Raw genomic sequence first — 23,352 nt, 5'->3', positions numbered from 1 at the left:
AAAAAATTCAACCCGCATTAAGATATTCACTATGACAGAAGCATAAACTTGATATACTGGAAACATTCAAGTCGGAAAAACCCGATCGAACAACGAGAAAGCTAACATCAATTATAGCTCACTAGCTAACCATCCCTGAGGAGCTAACATAGAGGATGAAGGCTAGATAATCCTCCTACTTGACAACAACGTGGGGGAATAATGACCCGTCGACCGCGATGGACAACACAATCGATAGGAGACTGTTCGAGTCGATATGATCAACCACCGTGGATAGTCATCCCCGGACGATCGCTCAAACCTGCTCCCCCTTTGTTGGCCCCCATGGACTAGCCCACGGGAGATTGGTAAAGCCGATATGGTTGACCACCATGGACAATGGTCCCTAGGCGACCGCTCAAACCTATTACCCCTCAATTGACCTCTGCAGATGACAACCCGCATGGGGTTATTCAGGCCTATTACCCATATGGGCAAAACACCAAAAAAAGGACATTGTGACAATTACAAATGATCTTCTCGATTGTCTAAGTATAAAAGCTGACCCCTAACACCTACGGACCTCTCTCACAAAAAACACTCTACACCCATACAATTCCTTAATACTAACTTGAGCATCGGAAGGATTTGGTTAAAAAATCCCCCCAACGTCAACCTTTGTGCGAGACCATCGAGGAGACCGAAACCCACCTAGGCCTCACCTTGGAACCACGTCGATTACTCGGAGACTATCCATAGGCCATCTCAAACACCTCAGTGTCACACAAGCACCTCATAAGATCGCCATGATGGTTATACGGACGATTCCTCGCTTTCGGGTCAAGATTGAGCTGTGCCAACTACTGGTCGACGACGTCAAAGCAACAACAGCTGATAAAAGCAACAACAGCTGAATTCCATTACATGTGGCTGACCTTTAGTGGTTCATGAATGACTGAATTCACAGCACCAAGCATCTCGTTTGGCGAAGTAAATCCATCGGTCTTCATGTAGAAGACATGCAGGATCCTGCACATCTTCCAAAAGAGATCCTTGCAACGCCTTGGGACGACACTTCCATCTCGTTGCAGCACCAGCCTCAAGAGCTCAGTCCTACTCCCGTCGATGGCCCTTTGCATCTCTTTCTTCACCTCTTCTTCCGAAGCCGAACCATGACTGTGAAGAATACGTAGTGACACGCTGTTCAACTTTCCTTCCTTGCCTTCTCTCTGCCCATGTAATGATGATAGTTTAAAATAAGTTAAACGACAGCAACAGAGTAAACTCACAAGAAAACGATGATTAAGAGCACAGATGTCACTAGAAATGTCGACAGGATCTATCTTTCGAATCATCATACAACTTACAATGGTCATCCTTTTCCTCAGCACGTCTGCTAAATTCACAAATATGGGGGTTTCACAATTACAGCATTTAGTTGCAGTCAAGCAAGTAAATATTACAGGGTTTCCAGAATGGAAACAGGAAACCACTCAAAAGGAACAAAGATCAAGCAATTAAATACAGGATTTCGAGAATGGAAATAGGAAACCCCTCAAAGGAAGAAAGATCTTATTGTATACAATTGATAAAACAAATGAAGCAGCATGCCACATGATTAAATCAGAAAAAAAATGTGGCCTTTTTCACAGAACAAAGGAAGAGCTTAATATATAGCAATTTCAAGGCATATTTAACAGTCCAGAATGAAGGCAAAAAAAGGAACAAAAGTTAGCAGGATGAAAGTATTCTTACGGGTGAGAAAGAACTGCTGCTTAAAATCCAAACTGAAGATTCCGGAACCATGTTTCTAAGTGTAAAATATCATTCAAACCATGATTCTAACATGACCAAGTGAAAGATGTAGATTATGTTTCTGAGGATAAATGTATAACATGATTGATCACAAACCCTAACATACAGATGACAATAGACATCTATAATTTTTCCATAATTGTCCATGAATATACTCTAAACCAAGATATGCAATTTCATATCGTATTGAAATTTCGACATTCGCTCGGTACGGTACGATACTGTATACCGAACGGTATATCGCTCGGTACATATATATATATATATATATACATACATATATATATATATATACATACATATATAAATATCGTTCCATCCGGTAAGTGACGGTCCGTGTATCGATAAGCTAATGGACCGGTATATACCGCCCGTACCGGACGGTATTATTCGAAATTGTATACCATGCTCTAAACACAATTAGCAACAAAACATATAACTCATTGAACAATGCCACACCCTAAGTTTTTGTGATTTCATACAGTATTTGTTAATTGTAAGGATAATTTGTATAAAGAAAATCTTACTTGAAAACCTTGCATGTCGTTAAGAAGACGCCCACATGTGCTTACTAGTTTGAGCAAATTCTGATATTCTGGATGATTGACAACATATTCAGGAAACTGTGGCCCAACAAAATAGAGCGCTGGGAGGAAAACTGGTCCTCCAGCAAAGGACAGACATCCATTCAACATGTACTCCTCCAGCGATGGAACTTCATTGTTGAGTGTCCACTCTGCCTCTTTCATCATGGACTTCATCAAACTAAGCCACTGAAATCAAATAATTTGTCAAAACCTTCTCCCTTAAGGAGAAAAGACAGAGGGAGAGAAGGATTTGATCTCACTATTTCAACTAAATGGTGGGTGATGCCATGCCGCTGCAATGCAGATGCCCTAATACCGAGCTCATTTATTGTATTAAACAGAGCATAAAAAATAATCTTAACTTGTTCAGAGCAGGACTCTTCTTTCCAGGTTCCATCCCACCTGTTAAAATTCAAGAAAGATAACTTTGTACCTAATGAACTTTTAATATAATCGTCTAGTGGAGCTCAAACAAAAAGGAAATAGCACATACTTCTCAACCAACGAAATAAGACTTTCAAGCTCTTCTCTGGATCCTCCAAAGTCGAAGAAGTCATCAACAACAGTGGCGAGAATACTATTTTTGGCCCAGGACATGCGAGCTTCAGACATTTCAGGAGAGAAAAGAGTAGCAGCAGCAGAAAAATAGCAATATGCCTGCTTCTGCCGGGCAAATTCTAGCTGATCCAATTTATTCTCTTTGACCCAACTGTCAAGATGAAATAGTACCATCATAAAACATATACTGGAGAATTAAGCTACAATGTCATGGTTCAGAAAAAGAAAGCAAACCTACTCCTCAAGATTTTGGAGTTCCTTGTGATATATAGACTGAGTAGTACAGAAATCTTCCAGTGCCAGTCCTAAGATATTATTGTCATTTATACCACCATATCTGTTTTAAAGTTCAATTTAGAAATCAATAACAAGAAGCAAATAGTAAATAGTCCCTCGCCAACATATTGTATAGTTAACTTACTGGTATGATGTTTTGAGAACATGGAACTATTCAGCACCGAAGTTCTCAATATTTCTTTTGTGCTCTAGGCGATCAAGATTTGCATAAAACGGAAAATTTAGAGCATAATCTACCTGGAAGAGCAATAAATGAATGCAAAATTTTAAATAACACTTCCAAGGATCTGCACACATACAACGAATGCCCAACAAAATAACCAGCCTTCAATGTGCAAGTATCAGCTTTGAATCATTGCCAAAGATGATCAACCAGTTTACCGCTTGTAAAGCAACTTGCGGTCCAAGTTTTTGGTTGCTAATCAATGCTTTCTCGAGAAAGTCCCTTGACCAGGAGCCCAGTTTGTCTAAAACTTGTTCATTTGGTGAGATTTTGATTTGTGATGCCTTGTAAAGTTCCAAAACAGTACTCACATCTTTAAGGTATCCTTGCAGCGAGTTGTAGAAATAGTTTACTTCGCTGAACTTGGTAAAGCAATCTACAAAGACATGTTAACCATCACCCACGACACAATAGATATGGTAACAACGGCTGAATCAAAACCTGAAACAAATTACCTGAGGATACATCATATCCATTCATTTGTAAAAGACGAAAAGCCATGGCACATGTGGCCATGTCTGAACTAATTTCTTCATCGTTTAGCAACCAACATCTGCAAATTCAGCTAGGATCAAGTTATTTTAAATCAAAATCTCAACGTATTAAAAAATTTATTTTTAGCGTGCCACCTATATATTCTGTCCAAAATGCTCTTTATCTCGTGACTAAAATGTCGAGCGACTCCCAACCTTTCAATGTTGTCAATCATGCAAAGATGTATATGCACATCTACCGGATATGAAGTAGGAACTGTGAAAAACCAACAAGTGTATTCAATAAATTGTGTAATATTAGCAAACTCGCCTTTACATCTTATGAGACAAGGGAATGATGTCACCTGAACTGCCAAACCTCGATAGAAGAGAATGCAAATACTCGAGAGCTTTAGCATCATAAATATGCATCAGTGCAGCAGCAGTTGTGGATGGTGAATTGAATAGCGATCCATTTTTCCTTTGATATTTCATAATTTCTCTCCAGTCCAATATATTCCCCAATCCTTCTGCAGCATATGCTAAATAGGCTTTTCGTCCCTCACAATTGTTTCCTTGTTCTCTAAATAATATACGAATAATTCTGAGTGAGCAATTTCAGAGCATAACAAGGCCATAAACAACAGATCATATAGATGCTGAAATACAACACATTATAAATTCAACTATGTTAAAGAATGATAATCAACAAAAAAGGAAAATATATAAACCCCATGAAATCTATATAACATATAGAGATACTTGTTTTATATTTTTTGAGGAAAGATACTATTTTGCATTTGTTTCTACTTATAGAATCTAGACACGAAATGGACCAGCAAGAGCTATGTATAAAATTGCCAATGGCTACACCACATAATAAAAAGCAAATGGTACATGTTCCCCAACATAAAGACTCAAAATAGTTCATCAGAAAAAAAACAAAAACATTCCAAAACCATTAGTTATACTAGTCAACCATGTAAGCAATCTCATTCTAAATGACACTAAATATTGACGGTGATTAGTCACAGGTTTCTATTCTTGCTATTTAATGATCTTGGAGGCAACAACTAAATTATCATTAAATACAACATATAGTGATATCACTTTATTGCTTTCACTCATAGGCATGACTTAAGCATCAAAGAGTAATGAATTAGCCAACCGGATATTAAGCTCACGAATATGACAAAATAAATTAAACAGATCAAGGATGAAACAATGCTGTATAACAATCAATGAAGCCTTTCACTTGCACCAAGAAGTGATAACTAATGAAAGAGCCCTGGCAATTTTACAATGAAAAATTAAAATTCTTGATTTAATGCAGGCCAGAATGAGCAAACTATTCAATAAGATAGGTAATTATCTAATTTTCAGTAAAATCACCTGAAATAACTTAGAAAATGTGTCTACTGATTGCTATAGTTAAAAGTAGCAAATAATATCTTGTATAAAAAATTACTGAGAAAAAAGGAGAATTCAAACACAAATTACTTAAATAATTCCAACCTTTGTAGTTCTGCATCTCGCTTGCAAAGCATGTTTTTTGTGTCACTTTGGTCGATGGGAATTTCTAAGCCAATGTTGAGGGCATATTCAAGCATACCAGGAAATATAATATCAAAGCCAATAGGAGAATGCAATTGCTCATCGACAATGCGAGAAAAGTTACTTTTGATAAAGCTGAGACCTGCAATAATGACAATAAACAGTCAATTAATGCACACACACAGTTCAAATTTATGACTCTCGTTTTGCATATACCTCTCCTAACATGTTCTTGACCAGATTTCCATCGCTCAAGTGCAAGGATACATGCCAACGTGGAAGACAGACCATCATTAATAAGAGAGGGATGGAAATGATGAAGTCCCCATGAGCCATCAGGATGTTGATTGTCTAATATCCAATTCAGACATTGTGGGAAACATGGACGCTGAGGAGACATCGGAGAAGGGACCATTGCTACCCATGCAGTGTCATAAGATGAAGCTGAAAGTTCAATCTTCCGCAAATGCTCCCTGATTCTTTCCATCGATCCATTTGAGCACTGAAATGCATTTGGAAATTACAGTCCATCCACATGTATCATTACTAGATTTAGAAGACATAGATGAATGAAACTGACATCATACCAGTAATGTCCTGTTGCCACTTGTATGCTTCTTGCATCCATGATCTAGTCTTGCTGCACCTCAAATCAAAAAAGATAAAAAGAAATTAGAACACAGCAAGGACATCAGTAACTGAAGGGAAAAAAAGAATCATAGAATCAATTCATGTCAGTTTTAACTATTTATGAAGCAAAAGATGCTGATGTGAAGCAAACAATATAACAAGGAAAAAGATGCATAATCAAAATCAGGAGTATCTTATATCTTGGTTAGCCTAACTAAACAAATTAACTATTCTACGTAAGTGTCGGAAGAACTTTATGCTCAAGAAAACTACTAAATAAACTAATAACTTTGGAGGCATCTCGATCATAAATGAAAAGATTGAATCTTTACTATGAGGTTTTTACTTTCTGAAAAAGAAAAAAGGTAAAGCACAGTTGTCATAAGAAGCACAGTCCATTAACGACAATATAACCACTATCAAGCATTATAACAAGAATAAATTAAGCCTTGAAAAACATAATTTCATCGATAGTCCACATCAAACATGCCAGATAACTGAAAATACCAAGTCAACAAACATGAAATACTGACATTAAAAGGTTTATCTTCTAAATGAAATTGAAGAACAGAAAATAATAATGATGAAGAAGAAGCGGATAGTATCTAAGGAGACCTTTCATGCTCGGATTAGAAAAGTTAAGTACCTCTAGGAGCAGGACCTCTGACAGGTTGTGCAATTGGCAAACCAGACATTTGAGAATCTCAATCTCTAATGCTTGAAATGGAACCTTACAGACAACAAAATCCGGCAGGCACTGCGCTACACTTGCAAATGTACACCGGAAGATAAAGAGAAAGGATTGAATAAAACAGAGGGACGAGAAGCAAAGCTTCATGAATAATATTGAACGAGAATGCAAAATTTCGTGATGGAATGTTCAATTGTTCAGACAATATTTGACTATTATTGCCATGTTAGATCATATAAATGACCTGATGAAATCAAACTAAAGCAAAGAAAAGATTGCAGCTGATTTGTAAAGTGCACCAATCTTGCGATTTTCAAGGTCCGGTAGCTTTCCTTCCTTGGAAAATAACGTTCTATCTCTGATACACTATGCCACACCTTTTTTTTTTTTTGATACACTCATATGCAGAAGATTCTTATTCTTAGTGGCACATATTTTAAGGAACATGTATCTTTTTAATTTTTATTGATAAAGAAAAGTTCGAACTTGCAAACCAATACTGCATCGATGAAAATGAAAAGAAAGGGATATCCTTGCTTCTCAATCTACCAACGCTTAAAGACAAGAGGAGTAATGTATTCAGATTTTCCCTTTGATGAGAACAGCCATTGTCGAAGATCATTATCATCGTCTCCTTATCTCGCCCGGTAAAAGAAGGGTATCGAACACACACACATGCCCACGCACATATATAGATAAAAGAGTAAAGAACTCGACAAGTATGAAAGGGCCCGGGTCAAAGTCATATCAGAAATCTAGGACCACAGAATCGCCTACCGAATCTATCAATCTACCAATCTATCAATCTCATGTACCAAAAAAACACCAGGCCCCTTCCTCTGTGATATCCATAAAAGAATCGTGGGTACAAAATCACAGCCAGATATGCATCATCCAGTCATCGTGGGTACGAAAGAATTCGTGTTCCCAGCACACAGACAAGGTTATAGGTGTCATGCGATGCACCAAAAAGAGTCGGAGGGAAAACGTGGTCCGCGGAAGAACAGATAAGTTCTTGGGTTTTCACAATCTCGAAAACAAAATGAAGCGGAGAGGAATAGGGGGACGAGGAGAGGAAGGAGAGGGGCGATGGAAACATTATCAGCGACCGGAATCGAACTTCTTGAGTCGCACGAGGGCGAAGGAGAGCTGGCCGAGGCGGCAAACACAGGAAAAGAAGGTGAATTTGCAATGGGGAGGTTTGTCGCACACAAATATGCCTACCTATTTCTCTCTGCAGCATCAGAAAATAAAAATAAAACGGCTGGTGAGCGCCGCCTTTTTTCCCCGGTTTCCCCTAAATCAATGACGATCACGGCCAGACCAACTCATCGTGGGGCCCACCTCAGCGTCAGCAGCTGAGCTGGATCTTGATCGTTTCGTTCGGATTTGGGTTTCCAAGCCTTCTTGAGGATCGTTGGGAGTCGGCAATAAATGTTGCTTCTGAGAAACAGATAGTACACGGCGATGACCCAAAGAAATAGCTTTCGAGTTTCAGTACGGACGAAGAAAACGATTTTTCCCGAAGAAAGATTGAACAGATTCTAGATCCAAGCAGCAGAGTAGTTGTGAATCAAATCATGCTACGGTCTGAATGGGGAAATCAATTCCAATTTAATCCCCATCACAGGATGATTGTAAAGATCTAAACTCTGACGAGACAACGCAGTCCATGCTTCAGCAGTATGTAAAACAAGCTTTATTCAATAGCGTGAAAAGGATTCTGTGGAATGGCAAATTGTTCCAAGCTTGTCGATCGCTTATTCTATCTAACATGGTTGGTTTAAGCGGAGAAATCCCGCGGGCATCAGACAACCAACAAGAAGCATCTTCTCAATCTTGCATAATTTCAGGCTCAAAATTTGTAGACCATCTCTTCGCTATATCCCAGCTCCTTAAGTATGCCGGTGAGCTGCACCAGAAAGTATCCAGACAACGATAAGGATTCTACTACTTTAAATAGTCACTAAAAGCTCGTTAAAGTATATCAACTCATGAAACCATATGTTTCTTAACGTGGCATGTCGAAGAAGCAAACTAACAAATATATGAAAGAACATTCTGAATTAAGGCACCGACACAACTTCAATGGTTTGCGATCTTGAAACTTGCTTTACATGATTCATTATTTACTTGATTTATTACTAACACCGTATATATAATGTTTACCGACACATTGCAAGACCCATCTAAGGAGAAGGAATAATAGAAGACCATCTAGAGACGAGTATATATAAATTACCTCGCCTTGCGACCTGTCTTTTGCCTTGTCTCCAGATATATGCTTCATCATACCTGGGGGACCACATACCTGTAAAGATGCAACGAAATCAAAAGTTTATCAATTTGTTAGTCCTTGGTCGGTAAGATGGTTCTCTGCAAGATAATCTATTGCAATTTCCTGCTGACATTGAATTGAAAACAAAGATATCACTTATTAGCATTCACTATCACTATGGGAGTTGCTACTTTCAGTTATAGTTTTTGGTTCTCAGATCCTTTTCCTACACTATCAGTTTAGGACATCAGATGAATCCTAATCGAGTACCCTCATGCGAGCTATTAATAGTTTTAAAAACAACATTCTCAGACTTGTATGTAACATTCCTAAACCTCCTTATGGTCACTGAGATTGACATGGAAATTACCAATTCCACCATTAATTAAGTTGAGAGCTATATAAGTAACTCAAAGCACCAAGGAAAAAAAAAAAAAGAACTAATAGCTGTTCAAGATTTAAAAGAAATTGAAACAACGCACGAGTATCAGTGTCTCTTCTCCAGGACTCGGTAAGCCTTTTAAAACCATGTCCTTTGATACATATCCTGTACCTCCTCTCCAGTTTTTGGAAGGCTTATCCACTGTGTAGAATACCTGCAATTTTCATAGACAGGAAAAACAATTAATTAGAAAAAAAAAAAGTATCAGTTTGTATCTAAAGAGGAAGTTTCTCAGGTGAGCTACCTTCAAATTTGGGTAGCTTGTAGAGAGTCTGTCAAGTTCCCCTTTCAGCAAGATATCATCTGGTGATATGTTAGCGTAAATCAAGGATACCTGATTCATCAAGAAGCCATTATAAAAACAAGATTTAACTAACTGTAGACCATAATAAAGCAACATTCTAATAGTATATACTAGATATAGAATGTTAGGCACCAATAAATTCCGAAACAGAATCAAAATCACGCTTATATCAATGGCCGAATTTTTATAATGTTAGTAGCCAAGAACCTCAAAGGTGAAAGTAAAAAGTCACCTGGGTGTTATCATCAGGATTCTTCAAAATAGCCTTTATAACCTGCAGCATTGGTGTAATACCTGTGCCCCCTGCGATCTAAGAATGAAATACAAGCATAAGCAATCAAAACATGTAATGTTATTTGATAAATTTCTGCATTACCCCTGGTTGGGAACTAGGACAAATTCAAAACTTCAGCATGCAAACACCAGAACTTGAGATAAAATACAAAGCAAGCACCAATTTCCATCAGACAACATTATTGTGACTTCCACTGCAAACTTCTGCCAAATGGATACTAAACCAAACTTCGCTCTTAAATGCATCTATAAATACATATAGAGAGTTCAGAATTTAGAGTACAGTCCTTCAGAATGAATAATCTTCAAAGTCATAGATCTGGATATCCAGAATGACTTTTTCAGCTTACATGATTGGTGGTTTCATGTAACAAATAGAAGGTGTGGTAAATAGGTCTTGCAGACTCTGCCATCATGCGAAAGCTTATAGACTAAATAGATGAAAGGCATTGACATCTCTATAGAATCTTGGTGTGAAACATTAATCACAAGATTTTCACTAAGGGAAATGCAAAAAAAATTTCAACCTATGCAACTAGCATGAGAACCCTTTTAGCGGACACCAAAATATAGGAGTTTTACCAATGTCATCTTTCAGGCCATGGAATAGTGTTTAAAGGCCAATTTATATGTTTTTATCATAGTCCTTCCACTATGTGATTTTCTTCCATTAGCTAAAATTCTTGTTGAAGCATTAGCATATCATGGTGGACTCCTGCTTTTAACATAATTAAGCAAAACATAAATCAGCCTTTTAGTCAAAGCCATAACATAATATAGCAAATAAAATGCAAACAAGAGAAAACTAGATGATGTTTTCATAACCGCAGGCCAAAAATTCATGCGTACACAACCTTACACATGCTGATGTCAGATGTGGTGGAATGGATCAATTTAATGCTCAATTGGCCTCCAAAATTTTCAATAGGGATTGGTGTATTGCCATGTTAATTAATATAGATGAAGAACAACACAGGCTCATGGACATATGTAATATTTGGAGATGTTGCACAAATATATCACTATTTTGGTAGCAACTACATCCTGGAAAGAAAAAAATTGCATGATAGTTAATAAGGATTCAATACCATAAATGATTATAATATTTATCTTGCTATCGTATCATACAGAATTCTCACCACGAAGAAAAAGTTCTAGAACAAATTATGATACCTATCACTGATCCCTTACCATTCCAATGTTCTTTTTCATATTTGGGCTATATCTGAGCTTCTCAATTGGCCTAGAAAAGAAAACAAAAAAAACTGGTAAAATTGATAAATGAGTTTTTTTTTTCCTCATAAATCTTTTTTAAAATTGATCTCGTTACCCTTTAACTTCAACAACATCGCCTGGCTGTAAGGTTGCAAAATGCTGACTCATTTGCCCATCTGGATATACCTGCAGCGATAGACAGCATTTTTAGAGGACTAATTAAGATGAGAAACCATTGATGTTGCAGAGCCTCATTCGTAACCATGCAAACCTAGGAGAGAACTTTATCTTGGTGTGCTCTTAAGAAAACAAACCTTGATTAATAAATCAAAGTAACCTTTTGAATCCGGATCTGATATGGGAGTATACCTAAGACAAACCAACAGATTATGACTGCATGAACATATATAAACAAATTTAAAAGTTTACATGATACTATGAAATAATGATTCTTAGAGAACCTGAAGACATTAGCAATAAAGATAATTTTCTTTAACATTTGCATATCTACGTTTCAATGTAGCAACCAAAATAAACAGAACAAAAAAACTCATGATAGTCTTTCCAATGAGTTAGAAAACCAGTTAAAGCATCAGATAATAACAGTAAAATAATACAAACTATATAATTACATCCCTAGGCATAGAAGTTGTAGTTATTTGCTCAAAACCGTTCAGGCACAGTGTACCACAAAATGTAAAAAAGATTCATAGAGGCATATCACAGAGCAAATTGCATGAACTACATTGGTTCAGTCAAGTCCATGCTGGGATAGGCCAAACAACTACATGCAGATGTTAGGCTAATTTTAGATGAAAATTAATTGATGCTTGATGCTTACAAGTTTCGGCTTTGCTAAGGTACACATACAGAAACACAGTAACATAAATGGTAGATGAGCACTCATAATTTCAAATTTCTCACCTTATGTTTTTGGCGAATATAAGTTAAAACAAGCCTTGAGTTCACTTTATGTTCAATTAAATATGAGGGGGAAGCTAAATCCAGCATCATATGATCACAAAAGCGAACTTGTGCTTCATGTTAAAACATTCCTACTGTCTAGATACAAAGCATTAATAACTCGATGAAGAATTGAACTTTTATAATATACAATGCCATGCAATGTCAATGATAGTAAAGTCCCTACTAGGATTAGACAATCATGATATCTTCTTCGTAAGTACTTACGGACGAATCACATATTTTCTCCTCCCTTCTGATTCTTCTCCAACTGGAGCCCTGCGATCGGTATGGTGAAGATAGTTGAAAAGGACATACTAAAACCATTAAAACAAACTTACACAACCAGAACATAAAATATGATGAAAGGACAATCAACAATATGAGAACATGCTCGGAATCATGAAAAAAGCAAGGAAATACAAGTATAAATCACCTACCTAAAATCTTTCTTCGTTTGCCATACTTTTCCTACTATATATCACCTACTCCAATACTAACCCCTCTGTCAAGCGATCATTACTTGAGAAAATGTCCCCCCCTGTCACAGGGCACTTTCTGAGCCCAAAGAGCAGGAAGTTTAGTTTTTTTCTTTTTTTGGTATAAACCTTGTCATCTACCCTTCTAGAATCTTTCCAAGCCTAAGAGTGTTTTCAAGAACTATTTTCTAGTTCCAACCAAGGTCTGCCATACCGAATCGTACCGCCCGGTACGGGCGGTACGTACCGGTCCGACAGGCCAGCGGTACGCGGACCGCCCGGTACCGGTCCGCACTGTAGCACTGTAGTAGTGCACTATAGCACTGCTACAGTCTCGGCACACGTGGGTGTACCGCTCGGTACACCGTACCGTACCGGTACCGAGCCCAGGTCGAAATACCGGTACGGTACGGTATTGCGAACCTTGGTTCCAACAACAATTGTTATGTCTTGATAGATTATCGCAAAGTCCCGAGCTCAAATCCTACCAATGTCACTTACCCTTCACACAAAAAATAAAAAGAAAACTATTGTTGTCACGACCCGAGTCTGATGAGCCAACTGGCCAATAACTCCATTTTGGTCCTTCAACCACGGACCAAAATGCTTAAGCGGGAGTTAACGTAATACACTCATCAGACCCATATAAGCCAATCATACACATTGCCCACTTTCGATGTGGGACTAATGGGGATGTTACAATATCCTTGACGTCCTCGTCAAGGCCCAACAGAACCCAGATCGAACCCTAGCATAGTGCATGTGAGGTTTAACTTAGTGGTCTCTCCACGCCGTGACAAGTCCTCTGACTTCGTCTACGGGTAGCCCTTCCCTACTCGAGCCACCTCACCATGCCCAAATGCTAGGTCGACTTTAATACCAAATGTCACGACCCAAGCCTGATGGGCTAACTAGCCTATCAACTTCGTTTGGTCTAAACCACTGACCAAAATGCTTAAGCTGAAGTTGATAGTAGTACACTCATCAGACCCTTATAAGTCAATCTTAATCTTGTCCGTTTTCGATGTGGGACTAATCAGAGGTGTTACAATTGTTATGTCTAACTACTTGGGTTAGAATGCTTTATCAGTTCTAGAAAAGTATCAGGCTATATCTTTAAAACCTTAATGAATGTCAACAGTTGGTAAAATTGCAAATTGTCACATTTCTCATCAGACCTTAGTTATAAGTTGATGTTTTATAACATATCTCATATTTCTTGGGGAAAAGGCCTTATACATTCAGGAGAAAACATAATGAACTGCTTCAGATAACTTACTTTTACAGCCACATACTATTCCATAGTTTGATAAAGTACTTAATAATCAGAACAATACCTTGTGAGAATGCAAGAAGCAACATCCAGACCTAGTTTGGCAGTAGGATCAAATGAGAACCTGAAGAACAAATAACATAGTTCAGTTATGTATAGGGCTATATCGAGAGACCTCGAATGGCATTCAAATAATCTCCATAATCAAAAGCCAAAAGTATTCAGCTATAGAGACACATGGATAAACTGCATAAAGCCCACACCAGAAGCATTAAAAGATAGCAAGAGTTTCAAACCCAAGGGAAAATACAAATGCAATAGAAACAGAACCAAGATGAAGTACCTGAATAATTGAGTGTTATGACTGACCCTTGCAGTTTCTTGAAGCTTGAATTCTAACCATTTTTCAGGGTCCAGGGCTGCAAAATAAAGAAAATAAATTAAACATGTAACATATCATGAATAGATCAGTCACAAAGGTGGTTATAAACTAATGAAGAACATGTCACCAATGATGAGGTTATAAACTAATTGTTCATCAATTATGCCACTAATTTAATGTGTCTGGGATAATTAATAGTTATTGCATGCTTGACAAGTGGAACTGTTGTATAAACGCCTGGGATAATTAATAGTTGTATAAATGCTCAGAGTTCCTTATCAAGATTTCCATGTCTAATGAAATTAAACAAGCAAGCAGAAGTTTAGAAGTTCATCCTAAGAAACATAGGTTTGGGCCAAACAACAGTGTGTCACCAGAAAGCTCAACATGCTTAGTAGCAGATATGCAGTTTATTTAAACAAGAATCCCAGCAATAATAAGATGCATAAAGCAGAGATGCATGAAAGCAGCATCTCATGGCATTTCGGAGTGGCAAAAATTAAGAGAGACTTCACACCAGCTAACATCTAGAATCCTATTTAACATGAAAGATACTCTAGAAGCTTTCTTAATGTCATAGACTTTTACAATTTTCAGAAGCTATCCTATTAGCCACGTTCTGGAAAGTCTTCACATCAATTTAAATGTCAACAGAAAGAGCTCATAAATAATAGCAAAAAATGCAACGACAACCAAGCCACAAAGTCCCAACTATTTGGGGGTTGGTTTCCATGGATCTTTGACCGTCATTGGCTCTGTAGAAAATCATACTAGCAAAAAAAGCCCAGCCATAAAAAAAATTGCATAAGAAACTATTCAGTAGTTTACTAGTTAGCAAGAATGTGAACACCTGAAATCACTCAAATTTGCTATCAATAAAGAAGTTGACTGGAACTTACCGACTTTAATAATTGATTCATCAGTCTTGGGGTCAAGTTGAGCCTACAAAGATGAGAACAGACAAACAGCTATTAGGTCATTCATTGCTGAAAACGTAGAAATGCTGCTAGAAATTTAATAACACTCCAATTTAGGAATGTAAAACAGCGGCTGACAAGCCAGACAAAGAAAACTGAAGACTATGTGGAGTTAAATATTACAAGCATTGAGACATGTGTCAATTAATGGATTTCCAAGTTTTGTAACATCAGAAAACTGATCATTGTATTGAACTTACGACAAGATGGCCTCAGGACAAATTTAAGGACAAAGAGCATGGCATACTAATATCAACCATGAACAAAGAAATCAGTCCAAATAATACAGTTTTGTTCAGCAATGAATGTAAGTCCAAATCCAACACTAGTGGAAGGCACTGCAACAACCCTTACATAAGAGTATCTTCAATATTACACTCGTTATTAGTTCATGGACTGTAATTCATCGTGCATTCCTTCTTCGTTATCCATATTCCATAATCGCAATACTTTCATAAATCTGTGAAATACTTTGCATCCTAAATCCCCATAATTAGTAGCATGGTAATATGTTTATGCCCCATCCTTTTTTTGTCTCGTTTTATTCTCTTTCAAATTCGGAGAGCATTTTGTTGTGCTCTCCCCATAACTAGAAACAAAGACTAAGATTACCCCCAAAATCCCTTACCTATAACCTTGTCCGATATCTACACATGAGCAAGCGCAAATTACATGCATACAGACCACAACAACAAACTATTCACCAACGACGAACGATATAAGGTTGGAAATCCGAACCAAAAGGATCGATCTAATCAAACAATAGACAAAAAAAGAAAAAAGAAATCGGTCCTATGTGGATCATCGAAGGCCGATATCCTATGTGAGGAGGAGGTGCGGGATGGGGTTTACGACGGTGGGTGAGGAAGAGTAATAGTAGACGGCGACTCCAGCGGTGAGGGCAGCGGCGGCGCCAAATGGAAAGCGACGGTGGCCATTGATGGCGTCCGGGAAGGCACTGCGAAGACGACCAGGAGCGCTCAGCGACGAGAAAGAAACGTGGGAGGAGAGTCGCCTCAGGAGCAGCGACATGGCTCAGATCAGGAGAAAACGAACGCCGTGAAACAGAGAGAGAAGGGCTTAAGTCGACGCAAGGATCGTCTCCTAAGACCGACTCGTGGGAAACGGAGGGAAAAAATAAATAAATAAAAGCTTTATTCAATTATTATTATTATTATTATTATTATTATTATTTGTTAGGGTGGTGGATGATTAACTATATAAAAAAGGGGGCCCGTGTTATTGGGTTTAATTGGGCTTTGGAGTGAACCGAAAGAAAAGGATAAACAAAAGAATGGGCAACGGTTGATGGTATGGTTACCAGAAAGTGTCGATCGATTCTCCGTGCGTCCCCGTTCACAATTAGAGAAAGTCTCACAAAGCAAAGAATTAAAATATAATTACCGGATGATGGTCATCTGATATGTTAACCTGATTCATACTCAGTCAAATAACCTCATGAATTGAGATTAAAAAAAATAAAAGAAATTAAATTCTTCATCATATAGAGCAATTAATTATAAGACCACTAAATTATCTTCATTTCTCTTCTATTCTTTCTCTCACATAAATTTTGAATACCACGAACTACTAGGATTACTTGTTCATAGCTTGGCTTCAGAAAAACAACAAAGATGCCAAATTCAGTGCATATATAACATAAATCCGGTTAAAACAAATGCATCCCGACACCACCGTGTTGGTGAAGCACAAGCCAAAACATGGTACACATAGCAAGCAAACACAACCTGTGAATAAAATACTCAGAGTTGATAGCACAACATTCTCTGTACAAGGCACATTAAGCAGAAGAACCAGGGCCGGCTTTCCTTCCCAATCCAGCTTTACCGTATCTATGACAGAGAACCATGATGTTATCATCTATGGACTATAACTATAGCACGCACTTCAATCTTTTCTCGATCCGAAATATCATTCGTTACTTAAGAATAAGATCCGTCGAGTCCCAGCGTCGTAACGAGAAATTTGCAGACGTCCTCCATCTCTACCGGGACTGTATAGTGGCCGAGCCTACACAATAATAATTTGAACAATCTTAACACAAGCAACTTGATTCACTGAATGAGAATGGCTATGCAAGAAAAAAGGTGTCACGTACCCGTTATATGTCTTGAAAGTAACATTCTCGAATCCGACTGATTTTAGAACCTGAGAAGATTTCTCTCCATGTTTATACAGCACTACATCATCTCCTGTAAGAATTCAATTTAAAGGTACTATTGTAAACTGTAATACTGCTCCACAGGGAAGTCGCGCAACTTCTAAAACTTGGACTACTGGGATAAACATTTGGAATACCAGAATGCAATATTGCTGCAGCTTTTGGATGAATCATGAGGATCAAATGCAACTTCCATAAAGAACTTGAGAAAAAATTATTACTCGTATCAATTTGAATGATGCTCCGATATGAACAGAAACAACAGTTTTCATATAGTCAAGCAAATGAATCTTTTGATTATTTTGATCAAGAATGGTCTTTTAATGACAGTCAAAAGAATCCTATGCTGAACAGAAATATTTACCGCACCTGCTAGCGGACTAACCATTATTGACTAAATATCCAGGATGCACTAGAAGAAACAAGAAAATATGTTCATATCCAAAATTTCAGCTCGTACATCAAACTTGGAAAGAGCAATAGTCATTGGTATATTCTGAATCAGTTTACACCAAATCTTTTGTAACTCGTAGAAAGAGCAATTCACATGAATTTGGGTAGAGTGTTGAGCAATTCTCCAAATATGATTTTCCCTCAAGCTAAGGCTTATCCACTCGACTAGATCATCAACTGACTTCAGTTTTCTGCATACCGCATTTTGGATAATAGGTGCACAATATATTCTCTTGTATAATGCCTCATTATTTGTCAAATGGAACATGGGAATACTGTACATCGATAAAATTATCTTGTATGTTCATGACTTTCCTAAATAGATTTTTTTTTTTGGATGTGATTTCACAGAAAAGAATCTCATTGTCCCACTTATTCCATGTAAATAGAATGCAAGAACCAAAAAGGCAAAGCATGCATCTTGAAAGAATAATAAAGAAGCAATTTTTATGTGCAGAATGATAAAGCTCATTTGCATGTCAATGTATGAAGAGATGCCTTTTCCGTGGCAAAGTAAAATAGGCAAGGAAGAAGTCCGTCTCGCAGCATTTTGAGAGACTTCCAACTTGTTCTTTAAGCTCCTGAAAGAATAGAATTTGCATTGCAGATGAGATATCTCTAAGTGTATATGAAGAAAAAATATGGCAGTAGGAAAGATGTATCTTTATGAGTGCACAATATACCGGGCACATGGAAGCCAGCCACTTAGACCAACAACAGCACTTAAATTGACTGGGTATAGCTTGCCACTTCCATATTTCCCATAAGCGCAACAAGTTGCAGAGTATAGGGCAGTGGCGGTACCCATACTAAAGCCGCCAACACCAAGTTTGACTGTAATAACAAGTCAAACAACATAAAAAGTTACTAATTCTGATCAATCAAAGGACATGCAAGACACTTAACACGGGTAGCTTATCCATAGTAATCTGCAAAGGACACATTAATGGTGTGACACATCATATATGTATAGACACAAAAAACCAAATTTGATTCCGTTGAAACATACTATCAGCAGGCTCTGCTGATAACAAATTTGCAATGTGTGCAGCTGATGCATCCATTCCTTCAATGTCCTCAGGACCACTTTCCGACAGATCTCCGACATCAAACCCTAGAAAACAGCAAATCTTATAAGTTCCCACCAATGTATATAAGATATATAACACTATTCTCTTAAGCCACATAAAAAATTTAATCATTAGGGAATATGGTAAGATTCAAATATCGATTTGTCATTTGAGTATTCAACTATTGGAAGTTAATTTGAAGTTTGAACAGCCTCTCTAAGCTGCGTGCATTGACCCTTCCTAAACCCCACATTGGCGGGAGCTCATGTATTGAGAAGTTGATTTGGACACACACACCCCAACAACAATAACTACAAGTTAAGATATAATATAAATTATCAATCTAGTTAACTTACAAGCATTTGAAGGAAAACCACCAAAAACTGCTACGGGCCTCGTAGGGGCAGTTGGGCAAATCCACTTAATCTGCACACGTCAAACCAAGTTCATATAAATTATGACAAAACAAGCAAATAGTGAACTAGCCGAAGTCATAGTAGCTACATAAAGGGGCATTAGTAAGGATGATTGCATATTCTCCATGTTATGTAAACAACTGTAATTATATTCTTACATTTGGGAGAGGGAGGGTTTCCAGGAGTTGGGACCAGCTGCAGCATAAACAAGAAATACCAGATTAAGATTGCAAATGCCATATTCCTTCACAAATAGGAACAACTTTTTTTTTCTCTAGTTTCAACTAGTTTGATACGGTGAGACGAAACGAAACCAGTAAAAAGTTGTTGAACAAGTCTTTGTGAAGTTAGGACATGGGAGAAGTCTGCAACCATGAGCGAAGCATGCATTTATGCCTGATAAACTATAAAACTAAATGCAAATGAAAAATGAACCTCCTTTTAGCTTCTGCTACTGCTAGTTTGAATTTCAAATAGTGTTTCCAAGAGAGATCATATACTCAGGCTTGAATTTGTATAATCTCCAAAATCAATTCATGAATGAAACATTTGAAGAAAGAGCTGAAATGAGTACATGGAACCAATAAAGCCATTACCATTTAGTTAGCCCAATAACAGTTCTAATCCTCCCAAAATGTTACAAGAACACCGAATTCATGTGATACAGATAATATACTATGTTTTAAGACATAAATTCATACACGATAAGCTGATGAATCACTAAAACGTATAACTTCCTAAAGGAAAATTTCAAAACAACAATTATGTCTTCAACCATAATTTCAGTCAAAGAGCTTTGCCACTGTGGTTACAAGACCTGATAATGGGGTTCCATGCCAATATATGCAGAAACATATTTTACATCAACTATCCTGCTGTCCACACCAACAGGCAACGAGAACCAGAGTGGTTCCTGTTACAGCCTTTAAACCGATCAAGGTTTTCTTTCCCTTGGTTTTGTGCTACTTAGGTGTCGCGTGTCATTTACCTGGCAGGACATGCTTCACCGGTATATGCTATTTAGGTAGGTGGCTGGGCAACACAAACTGTAATGCTAAAAATTGGGAAACCCTGGTGTGAACTAATAGATCAATAAACTATCATGCTGCCATGACAAAATGCACAAAAACACATACTACACTGAAAGCTTTCAAACAAAATTGGGTCTCAACTAGGAACCAGTTAACACAAGATAGTCGATTATACTGTAGATTGTGCACTTCTCATTATTATGTGCTAATACACCTTGAACAAAGAACAAAGATAATTGTAACACAAAGAATTTACTAAAATAACAGCTGAAGCAGATATAATTGAATTCTATGCTGCCCTGAACTTTTTGTTTTGGTGACTGACATCATATCTCACTCTCATATTTCAGGTTGTGTTTTTCGATGCTTCTCCAAATCTAATCAAACTCATTCATTCTTCATTAACCATAAAGGTCTTTTGCTCCATAATGAAAAAACAGGGGAAGAATTGAAAGAAAGCTAGTACACTAATGGCCCCAGCATCAAGCCTTGAATCATATTTTCTTATGCAACCGGCAAATGTCCACAAAGAAAAGTTACAGAAAAAAAATTCCAAGTGGATGACACTCTTCACTTTCTAACTTTACAATGTGATCCTCTCTCTTATAGAACTGATTGAGGTATCGGGCAAAGGATCCTCTTTTCCCACAAAAAGAAAGGATAAGCCAGTTCTCGAAATACTTGGGGGAAGCAGGACGACGCAAATTTGTCGAGAGACAGAATGAACGGAATCATCCTATTGGTTGCTAGTAAACTGGAGCAAATAGGTAGACTTGAGATATAATGACTCGAGACAAAGATGCCAACAGCCCCAACATAAACTGTCAACAGTTTAACAATGCTGCTTGCTAGACTCGAGAAAACATTAATGCCATCAATGCCGGTAAACTTATGCCTCAGATCAAAAGGTAGGGAGTTGGTCTGTGGGCATGCATCATATTTCATAGGTATCCATTTTACAGCCAAACCCGGTGTTCGATAGCAGCTGTTCCTGGGTGCACCGACACCATGGCTCAAATGTGCCAACGCAGCTTAGAACATCAATCATCCAGTCATCGGAGACATTAGCAAGAAGAAGTTACCTTGCTCCGTGATCACCTAGGCCATGAAGCCACACAACAGTAGCCAGGTGCCTCCCTTTGGGTCTGACCACATGTGTCCTCCCGTACTCGAACGTCCTCGCAGTAGTCTTGGCACCTAAATTTATTCAATGTTTCGATCGATCGATCATTCCTGACTCCCCACCGCGTGATGGAGGAAAGAGAGTAGGGGAACCAAACCTGAAGTGATCGAGCTGCTCCCGTAGCTCATCTCCGAAACGGCACGAAGAGCCCCTTCTCCCCCTTCGCAGCTCCCAAATTGCACCGGCAGCGGCGGCAGCTGGCTGGCTACACCTGTGGAAAGAAGCACCGAAAGCTTTTCTTGCTTCTTGACGTTGTTTTAAACGCCTACGGGTAGGTGGGGACGGAGGATGAATGAGAACCCACTAGGAGCTGTTCCTGGAAGAGGCGCATCAATTCAGAAAAGAAGTTTTTCTCTTTTACAGCTTCGAGGCGGAGAACCTGCATATAATGATAACACCGGCATCCACACATGGACGAATAAGAGGCCAGAAGACGGACGGGTGAATAAACCGGGGGCGAGTCACGGTTGTGAGGTGGTGGGTGGGTGTGGGTTTGCTTGCAAGAAGCGATGCTACTGGAAGGTCCCGTGGTAGGTACAGCGAAAGGAGAGGCAAGGAAAAGGTAGACAAAAGACAGCGTCGCTCTCCGGAATAACCAAGAGCAATCTTAATGACCGATCTAGTCTGTCGTCCCATGTCGTTGATGGCTGCTCATAGAACAACAAAAAGAAATCCAACGAAAAGAAGGGAAGGAAGTAAGAAAATGGCGCACGACTTTCATTTAGAAGTCAAACCTGAGATCACCCAAGGATGTGCGGTTCCTGCCTTGTTCTTCTTGTCTTCCTCTAAATCTTCTCTGTTTCCCTTTTACTTTCCTGCTACCAGGACTCGTTGGGAATGCGCAGGGCAGCAAGTGTGGTGCGCACAAAAATTGGGGAGGGCAAGTGGTGAGAGAGGCGGATGCGATGGTGTTCGGCTGTTGGGATCTGGAAAGGGAGGAAACCACCGGCCTTCCATCACGAGGAGGTTGACGAGAAGAGCAAATAATACGGAGAGGCGCGGAGCACTTCGGTCTGGACGACCCCGTCACGGGGCCTCGTTACCCGCTGACCCGGTGGCAGCCGTGCTGTGTCGTGCGAGCGTGGAACGGGCCACGCTTGCTTTTTGGCGCCAGGGGGAACTCCGCGAGCAGTGTAAAGTTGTCCCAAGTACCGAGCCTCATCGACGCATCACCGACCACCCCCGGCATCTTCCTGATGTGGGTTGTACGAGGCGAGTTGAGCTGCTGAGGTGCCTCTGCGGTCTGGATAATAATGGACCGCGGCCGGACGGAAATGCTCGAGTTGGACATGATTGTGTCGGTGGACAAAGAAACATGAGTTGGTGCAACAGACTGGGTGGGCGTCCCACACTGGCTCGCTTCGGATCCCTCAACGGCACCTAAATCTTTGATTCCAGAAATTTCGAGATATTTTATCTTAAAAATAATCTTCTTTACCAAATGATACCTTACTTGTTACCTATTAATTATTTTATTAATTTGATAAAATATTTCTTCATCTTTTATAAGTTATCCCTCGATATTTCATATATATTTATCGCTTACTAGGAATTCCTCGTTGAAGACCAACAATTGCAATGATCTATCCCCATCACGATGAAA

At 38.6% G+C, this 23,352-nt stretch overlaps 2 protein-coding genes and 1 pseudogene across 3 annotated transcripts; all 3 read right to left on the bottom strand.

Moving 5' to 3' along the window:
* Positions 1 to 855: 855 nt before the first annotated feature.
* LOC103969833 (ent-kaur-16-ene synthase, chloroplastic-like) lies at positions 856 to 8,341 on the bottom strand (annotated as a pseudogene).
* Positions 8,342 to 8,483: 142 nt separating this feature from the next.
* On the bottom strand, positions 8,484 to 16,548 carry LOC135651995 (NADH-cytochrome b5 reductase-like protein). Its single transcript, XM_065172711.1, has 13 exons — positions 16,267 to 16,548; positions 15,337 to 15,379; positions 14,399 to 14,474; positions 14,120 to 14,179; positions 12,532 to 12,582; positions 11,655 to 11,709; positions 11,456 to 11,526; positions 11,317 to 11,368; positions 10,064 to 10,141; positions 9,772 to 9,861; positions 9,568 to 9,681; positions 9,050 to 9,118; positions 8,484 to 8,719 (listed from the first exon to the last, which is right to left on the bottom strand). Exons 1-13 carry the CDS (start codon positions 16,444 to 16,446, stop codon positions 8,663 to 8,665), a joined length of 996 nt encoding a protein of 331 aa, XP_065028783.1. The 5' UTR covers positions 16,447 to 16,548; the 3' UTR covers positions 8,484 to 8,662.
* Positions 16,549 to 17,047: 499 nt separating this feature from the next.
* Positions 17,048 to 23,072, bottom strand: LOC135584569 (uncharacterized). Of its 2 annotated transcripts, XM_065172712.1 has the most exons (10): positions 22,484 to 23,066; positions 21,847 to 22,065; positions 21,649 to 21,763; positions 19,694 to 19,730; positions 19,476 to 19,545; positions 19,059 to 19,163; positions 18,733 to 18,883; positions 18,548 to 18,630; positions 17,534 to 17,627; positions 17,048 to 17,445 (listed from the first exon to the last, which is right to left on the bottom strand). In XM_065172712.1, the coding sequence occupies exons 2-10, from the start codon at positions 21,875 to 21,877 to the stop codon at positions 17,358 to 17,360; spliced, it is 774 nt and encodes a 257-aa protein (XP_065028784.1). In that variant the 5' UTR covers positions 21,878 to 22,065; positions 22,484 to 23,066; the 3' UTR covers positions 17,048 to 17,357. The 2 variants fall into 2 exon arrangements, 1 of the variants encoding a protein (XP_065028784.1); XR_010502013.1 differs by having other exon boundaries at positions 17,391 to 17,445; positions 17,534 to 18,630; positions 22,484 to 23,072.
* Positions 23,073 to 23,352: the final 280 nt, after the last annotated feature.

Source organism: Musa acuminata, chromosome BXJ3-10, assembly GCF_036884655.1.
Source record: "Musa acuminata AAA Group cultivar baxijiao chromosome BXJ3-10, Cavendish_Baxijiao_AAA, whole genome shotgun sequence".
Classification (NCBI taxonomy): domain Eukaryota; kingdom Viridiplantae; phylum Streptophyta; class Magnoliopsida; order Zingiberales; family Musaceae; genus Musa; species Musa acuminata.
This window is presented reverse-complemented; position numbering and strand designations above follow the sequence as displayed.

Coding starts and splice junctions, on each gene's coding strand:
- LOC135651995 (XM_065172711.1), bottom strand. CDS start 16,446: ATGTCGCTGCTCCTGAGGCGACTCTCCTCCCACGTTTCTTTCTCGTCG. Junction 14,475..15,336: donor TGAATCAATTATTAAAGTCG/GTAAGTTCCAGT, acceptor TTTATTTTGCAG/CCCTGGACCCTGAAAAATGG. Junction 12,583..14,119: donor GCTTCTTGCATTCTCACAAG/GTATTGTTCTGA, acceptor TACCGATCGCAG/GGCTCCAGTTGGAGAAGAAT.
- LOC135584569 (XM_065172712.1), bottom strand. CDS start 21,877: ATGAGCTACGGGAGCAGCTCGATCACTTCAG. Junction 21,764..21,846: donor GAGCAGCTCGATCACTTCAG/GTTTGGTTCCCC, acceptor GAATAAATTTAG/GTGCCAAGACTACTGCGAGG. Junction 18,631..18,732: donor GGCTGGCTTCCATGTGCCCG/GTATATTGTGCA, acceptor CTATTCTTTCAG/GAGCTTAAAGAACAAGTTGG.